Raw genomic sequence first — 7,820 nt, forward strand, 5'->3', positions numbered from 1 at the left:
GGCTCTAAGTATAACCTGGCTTCCCGATAAGTCAGGATATCTCTACAACTCTACATCTGTAACACATTCCCCTACAACTAAGAGTGAGGAAACAGATGAAGTTGCATCTAACAATGACTTGGTAATGACATCAGCACTACAGACAGTGTTGTCATCTACGCTGCTGCAGGCTATGTTTACTCACCTGTGACCTTAGCGGTATTAAACCAAACACTACGTATGTTAAAATCCATGTTTACCTTCAAGCATGCTTCTGATTTCTTTGTCATGGGTGACTTCTTTTGCTGTCTGTCCACTCCCATTTACAACCGTAGAATCAGCATTGTATTCTAAAAGATGCATTACCAGCTCCTGAATAAACAGAGAAATTGTCTTAGCTGTTATTGTGCTGCTACTTGATTGTATGACAGTCCTTTTCCAAATTACTGATTGCTATAATTTCTAAGCTAGAAAAAAGTTATGTAAGAACCTTCATACCAAATCAATCATGTCTACAATATACAAATCAAATAACTCTGCTAATAACTAATAATTACTTAAACAATTCCCAACCCACAATCAATACATAGCCAATTTCTGTAACTGACTTTAAAAAGTAAATTTCTGGGGACTAAAGAGCTGGTTCAGCAGTTAAGAGCACTTGTGCAGAGGACCATGTTCACTTGCCACATCTACATGGTGGTTCACACCCACCCGCAATCCCAGCTCCAGGCATCCAGTAGGTATGCACATGGTATACATACATTCATGCTAGCAAAATAATCATACATGTAACATGAAATAAATAAGTCTAAAAATAGTGTAAGCAAATTATTCAGTTATTTTATGAAAACAACTCATGATTACTCTAAATATGTATGCAAACAAAAAAATAATTTATAGAGAATTCAGTATATTCACTCATTTTAATAAGGCCTGATGAGAATAAGAATTTCTTGAACAGTTACATTTTCAAGACCTAATTTTAACATTTTAAATATTTTCTAAAGCAATATAGATTGATAGGACACATCACATTGAAAACAGTTTATAATGAAACAATTTCCTGAAGTCAGTATTAAACAAAGAGAGTATGGTAGTTTAAATATTACTGGCCCCCATAATCTCATAGGGAATGACATTATTAAGAGGTATGGCTTTGTTGGAGTGGTTACAGACTTATTGGGGTAAGTGTGTCACTGTGGGGGCAGACTTTGAGGTTTCCTATCGTTAGGATACCACCCAGTATCTCAGTCAACTTCCTGTTTCCTGCCAGATGTAAGACTCAACTGCTCCGCCAGCACCATGTCTGCCTGCTGCCATGTTCCCCGCCATGATGATGATGGACTAAACCTCTGAGACTGTAAGTAAGACCCTTCAATTAAATGTTTTCTTTATAGGAGTTGCTGTGGTCATGGAGTCTCTTCACAGCAACAGAAACCTTTAGTAGACAGAGAATGTTACTCATTTTTACTCTGTGGTTAACTTTTGGAACTTCAAAATAACTGGTAGGGTACTAACATGTAAGTCTAGCTAGTATCGCTGGGTCAGCCACAGAACCTAAGACAAAAACCACGGAGGAGCACCCAGACAAGAGAAACGTGGTGTGCGGCCTAGGATACATGGCACACAGGGAGGATGGCAACACTTCACTGTCAGCTCCACACCAAGTCCCTGAATGCATGGAGTAAGACCCTGCCTGTCCTGTGCTTTTCATATTTCCTTTAGGACATAAAATCTCCTATATTATTTTTAAGTATTTATACTTAAATACTTAAATACATATAACATAATGAACAAAAATATATCTACCACCTTAGTCACTATATGATAATCACAAACATTTTAGTCTATGTTTTTACAGTTGGTGTTCTTCCAAGTAAGTTTGGGCCTTCCTATGTAGCCCAAGCTGGACTCAAAGAATCTTCTTGCCTTGCTTTTTTTTTTCCAGTAGATAAGGTCATAAGAGGTACACAGGGAAACAGAAAACCCACTAGTAATTTTAATAAAGGGAATTTTTAAAAGACACTTCAGTATTTTGTGCCATTCTTGGGGTAACATTTCATGAAAATATTTCATGTGAAAAAATGAACCCAGAGAGTGACAAAAATTGTTAACAAAATTGCGTTGGTGGTGGCACACACCTTTAATTCCAGTATTCAGGAGGCAGAGGAAGGTGGGTCTCTGAGTTTGAGACCAGCCTGGTCTATAGAGCAAGTTCTAGGATAGTCAGAGTACACAGAAAAATCCTGTCTCAAAAACCAAACCAAACAAACCAAAATAAAACAAGATTACTTATAAATCATGTTATTTGATAAAAGACTTTTATATAGAATATACAAAGAACTTTTTAACTAACAACAAGACAATCCAATTTTAAAATGCAAAGAGCTAGTGTAGGAGGTTCTTCTGTTTATGTGTTGCTTTCATTGGTTGAATAAAGAAACTGCCTTGGTCTTTTGATAGGGCAGAACTTAGATAGGTGGAATAGACCAAACTGAATGCTGGGAAGAAGCTCAGTGGTGGCAGATGCCATGGTTCTCCTGCCTGAGACTGACGCTGGTTAGAATCTTTCCCAGTAAGCCATGACCTCGTGGTGTTACACAGATTGGTAGAAATGAGTTAGATTAGGATGTGAGAGTTGGCCAAGAAGAGGCTAGATATAATGGGCCAGGCAGTATTTAATTATTACAATTTCTGTGTGATTATTTCGGGTGTAAGCTAGCCGGACGGCGGCACACGGCCCGCTCCTCTAGCAGGGCGGCTGGGACGGAACAAGGGGCCCTGCTCCCTTCAATAAAGAGCAGGGTATGGCAGCTCATACCTGCAAACCCAACATTCAGGAGGCTGAAGAAAAGGGGTTCAAGGTCAGCCTGGGCCACATACTGACATCTTGTCTCAAAGACCAAAACAGATTATGTGTAAAATAAAGTGGGTGAGATAGCATTTGAACAATCTGAAAAGAACTTCTGAGTCCCCTTGCCCCCAACTACCTAAATCAGGAGCTCCAGGTCTAGTTAGCTACATCCAGGTGGCAAAGGGAAGCTCTCAGTAAAGAGAGCTAGTGACAGAATAGATATGTTATGCAGAGTCAAAATTAGAACAGCATAAGGCAGCCCAAGGGACTGAGACACCTGAAAAGTTGGGGCCTATGCTAACATCCCAATGGAGAGAGAGGCTTTTGTTTTCAGGGGCATTGCAAAGTAACTCCTCCTGTACTTGGAAACTGTTCTGCAAGCCCAACAATGCTTCTCTCTGACCCAATTCAAGGCTACCCTGCCTTCTATAGCACTACAGACACAAGACAGCCTCAATTACCTCCTCATCTGCAGTTCCTGGACTCTTTCTCCAGCCGTGAGCTGTCTCTGGTGCTGGAAGAAAGGTACCTCCACTTCCAGAGAACTCTTTTTTACACTGACTTTGCTGTCATCTTCTACCCTTCCACTAACTCCCCAAATGATGCATTTAGCATGTAAAAGGCCTGACAAAGAAAACACTCCTAGATACCAAATACTGAGGGCAGATGGGCACCTGCTGTGGGGGATGAACCTTGGCTCACTCCTCGGTGTCAGGAGGTGGAGAAAGCACTCCCGAACTTTAACAAAGGGAAGTCTGATAAAGCTGGAGCTGAGATCATGATGTTTACTGGGACAACTCCAGCAGAAGGTGAAAGTGAGATTTTTAAAAAGCCAGGAAAATGACCGAGGGATAAAGCCTATGTAAAAAAAAATGGGTACATTCCTAATTCTTAGTATAGATGGCAAGAAAAGTGCACAGTGAAAGTACTTTGACAATAATACAAATACTGCACAAGGACCCAGTGTGGCAGACACACAGCAAGGACAGCAGGACAGATGGCTGACGGGAGGACCTGGATGCCTTGAGAGAAGCATGGGGTGAAGTTACAGAATCCAAAATAATCCCCTAGGAAGATCCAATGAAGCCAGAAGAACAGATTGACTGGTTCAGAAAAACACAGAGAAATGCCTGTAAAGAAGAAACATCAAGCACGCAGAGAACCAGCCAGAGATAGTGTGCCTGCTCCTCCCGGAGACGTGCTCAGCTGTCAGACTAAAACATGGAGACGTCCTGAGACCTAGTGAACCACAACAACCTCCAAAGAATACAGCTAAATGATGGACCTGAGAAACAGATGAGAAAGGGTGCCAGAGAAGCTGTGGAGAGCTGTTGTTTTAACTGAGTTGAGAGAGACTCCTGCTCAAGGCCGGCTCAGTGCCGACATGTAGTGTTTAGCTCTCCTAACTTTAGCCACCCTTCTGCTCCATCTGCTCACTTTCCTTAGCCCTGGCTATCTATAGTTAGTGTCTAAGGGTGTGATGCGGTCCACTGTGCCCACTATACCTGAACAGCAGCCACTTTTGAACATTTATTCATAACTAAAGATATTTTGTTTCACATATTGCTGGCCAAGAAAGCACTTTGACCAACTTGTCTAATAAGTCAGAAGACTAAAGTCTACTTGTTCTGTTCTCCTTTTTTGGTGGGTGCCCCACTAAATGGGGCTACACAACAAAGGTGACAGAAAAGTTAACAGTCTTGCCCAATTCCCCTAAGGCCACTCTAACATCCACTGTCAATCATGCACACTTCATCTCAGGTGAAGAGGAAGAAAATACCCACACCACACTGCTTTCTGAGCAATTTATTAAGAAGTAATTTACATACCATGAATTTGACCCTGTAAAAAGCCACAATTCCTTGGCTTTTAGTATACTCACAGAATTGTGCTGTAATATATACTGACTATTAGAACGTTTCATCACCCTCAAGAATCCTCATATCTACAGCTAATGGCTTCTCATTCTGGTCCTTTCTCCACATCCCCTAGCAACCACTCATCTATAGTATGTGTCTATGGACTTGCCTCCTGATCATTTCAATGAAAGGATATACAAAGTATGGCCATATGTGCAAGGTTTCTTTCAATCATAGGATGAAGGGTCTTCTGTTTGGGCATGTACCAGTACTTCATTCCCCTATTGCTGAATGACTTCTCCATCACCTGGGAACCACACCTTGCTTATCCATTAGAAACTGATGAACACTTAGGCTACTGTATTTGTCTGTTACGAATGATGTTCCTAATAATATTACCATATGGATTTTTTTAAACTTTACTATAAAGAATGTTGTAAATTTAAAAACACACACACATGAAAATTAACCATCAACAGTCAAGTTCTACTCAAGTTAGAACTGGACACACAATTGATTTTACTTCTGTATCTGGGTCATGAGACCCAGCATAACTGACTTTAGTAAAGAGAAACTATGCTGTGGATAGAACCTATTAAGTTAGTCCTCTGAATGGGGCTGGACAGCCTGGCATGGTATAATCCAGCACACATGAGGGTGAGGCATGAGGATCACCATTCGAAGTCAGACTGAGCTATACAGTAAGTTCCAGGCCAGTCTAGGATACAGTATGAGGATCCAAAAAGGTTGAAGAAGGGAGCTGGATACTTCCTGGAAAAGACATCTCCGTGGAGCTAAGCCAAAGGGTGGGCTATATAAACTTTAAACAGCAGCAGGGGCCTCAGTCCTATGACTTCAGTGAGCTCTGCCAACAGCCCAAATGAGCCTCCAAATGACGCCACGCCCCAGAAGAGAACAGTTCAGCTAACACACTGTCTTTAGTCTCTCGTCACTTTGAATAGAGAACACAGCTAGGTTATGCATAGTTTCCCACTAAATCCTAATGATGATCTGTTATACAGCAACAAAATCAACACAGATCTGTACGCCTAAAGGCAAGCAGAGCAGTCTTACAACAGTAGTGGCAAGAGAAGATGCTTGCTGCTAGTAGCATTTTCAGCTAATCACGCGCCACTGAAACTCCAAGGTTCACTTCCCAGCTTCCCTTTAGCGAGTATAGCCAGTGACTGTTTTAGTCCAGGGGACAAGTGTCATGTGAGAACTTCCAGGAATCTCCTAGAAAAAAAGTGCTGTTCCTGTACCATTTTCGCTTCCTCTAGCCTGATTCCCGGAATTTGTTGGCTCTCATACCAGATGATACAGTCAAAACTACACTTAGAACAAGATAGAAAATTCCCAGGTATGTGCCACCTGGACTTTCACACTAGAAAAATACTCGTGAAAGTCCTTATTATTTTAGGTTCTTTCTTGTAATTTCATCTGAAACATTTCCAGTGATTAAATAACAGAGCAATTAACCACACACCACAACTCTAGATTTGGCCACACTATCAAAAGCTAGAAGACAGTGACCAACACCTTCCAAATTTTGACTTCAACCAAAATGGTAGAAGTTATTTCCAAATACATGAATTCTTAAAAAGATGGTGTTCCAGAGAGCTTTTCCCAGGAAGCTCCTGGACAACAGCGCACCCAGGAAATGGAATTCCACTACAGACAGTGGTGAACAGGATTCCCAGGACAGCACAACTCAGCTCCAGACTGACAATCTGGTAGCAAAAACAAGGGACAGGGAGCTGGAGGACTGGTTCTAGAGCAGGTCACTACAACTGGAAGTAGTAAAGAGAACCTGAAGTGCTTACAAAGGTTTTAAAGTTCATTATGATAAAAAGAACTAATGAAGAAACTTCAGAAAATACTGGGTCCAGAAAAAATAATGAATTATGTAACAAGGAAAACACATAATAGAACTCTATGAGGCTCCATTTAGTATGCTGAGGAAAAATGTATTTAACTGAAGCCCAGTTAGAGACTAATAGTATGAGAACAGTAAGGTGGCTTGGGCAGGGGTTTAGGCGGAGAGAAAGAAAAAAATCATGCCGAGGAGAGGGAAGTCATTTTTCCTCAGGGGTATGGACACTGGTAGGCTGTCCACACTCAGACAGGTAGCAGTACTTAGAATCAGTGGGTTATTTAGAGGAGGAGGAAGAGGAAATGATGATGGAGGAGGAGGAAGAGGTAGACGGGGAATATATTGGGGACCCAAAGGAAATGTGAGAGGAGCTAGGGAAAGATATAATCAGAATATATTATATAAACATAAAAAATTGCAAAATAAAAAATGTTTTAAGGTGCTTCTCTGAGGGCTACAGAGATGGCTCAGCAGTTAGAAGCACTTGCTGTTCTCACAGAAGATCTAGGTTCCCCACACCCATGTGGTGGTTCACAACCATTTGTAACTCCAGGGGATCTGATGTGCTCCTCTGAGCTCCAAAGGCACTGTGTGTACAAGATTCACAGACAGCAAAATATTCAAAGACATAAAATAAAACAAATCTTTAGAAAAATAATGCTTATCTGCCAGAAACAAATAGAAAATCTAATATTAAAAAGAAAACACTAGAGTCAGTAAAGAAGTACTTTATTTATAAACAAAAGGTTTAAAAAACTGAAGAGATGCCAGAATATTTGCTCTCAAATATGAACCACAAGGAACATGTGGGAGGGTCACCATTTCTTCATTATAAAGCTTCACAATATTAGATGGCATTTTAAAATATGCATATACAAGGAAAGATTAAAGAACGTTCAATATTAACTGACTTGGATTATGATTAATCAAATATACTTAAAAATTAGAAAAGGCTACTTTCTGAGTTAACTGGGTCTTTCAGACCCACTTAGGATTTAGAAAACTAGACCGATGACCTCTCTGATGTAAGAAAAAACAATGGAGGCGTATAACATCACATACTTGTGAGAGCACAGGAAATCAGGAGTGTCCGCTCACCTGGAGGGTCCAGGGCACAGGAGCCAGCTGGCCAGGCAAGCAGACAAAAGGGTTCTGTGGGACTAGGGGTATGGTTCAGTGGAAGGCATTGCCCAGGGTGTATGAGGACTAGGGGTATGGTTCAGTGGAAGGCATTGCCCAGGGTGTATGAGGA

The 7,820-nt window shown here is 41.0% G+C and overlaps 1 protein-coding gene across 1 annotated transcript in view; it reads right to left on the minus strand.

Annotated features, from left to right (window-relative positions):
- Osbpl1a (oxysterol binding protein like 1A) overlaps window positions 1-7,820 on the minus strand; it is a 196,079-nt gene that overhangs the window by 161,710 nt on the left and 26,549 nt on the right. Inside the window, exon 5 of the mRNA XM_005355774.3 lies at window positions 240-351. Within this exon, the coding sequence (XP_005355831.1) occupies window positions 240-351 (112 nt within the window). The remainder of the gene's footprint in view (window positions 1-239; window positions 352-7,820) is intronic.

The sequence above is a fragment of the Microtus ochrogaster genome, chromosome 18 (assembly GCF_000317375.1).
Source record: "Microtus ochrogaster isolate Prairie Vole_2 chromosome 18, MicOch1.0, whole genome shotgun sequence".
Classification (NCBI taxonomy): Eukaryota; Metazoa; Chordata; class Mammalia; order Rodentia; family Cricetidae; genus Microtus; species Microtus ochrogaster.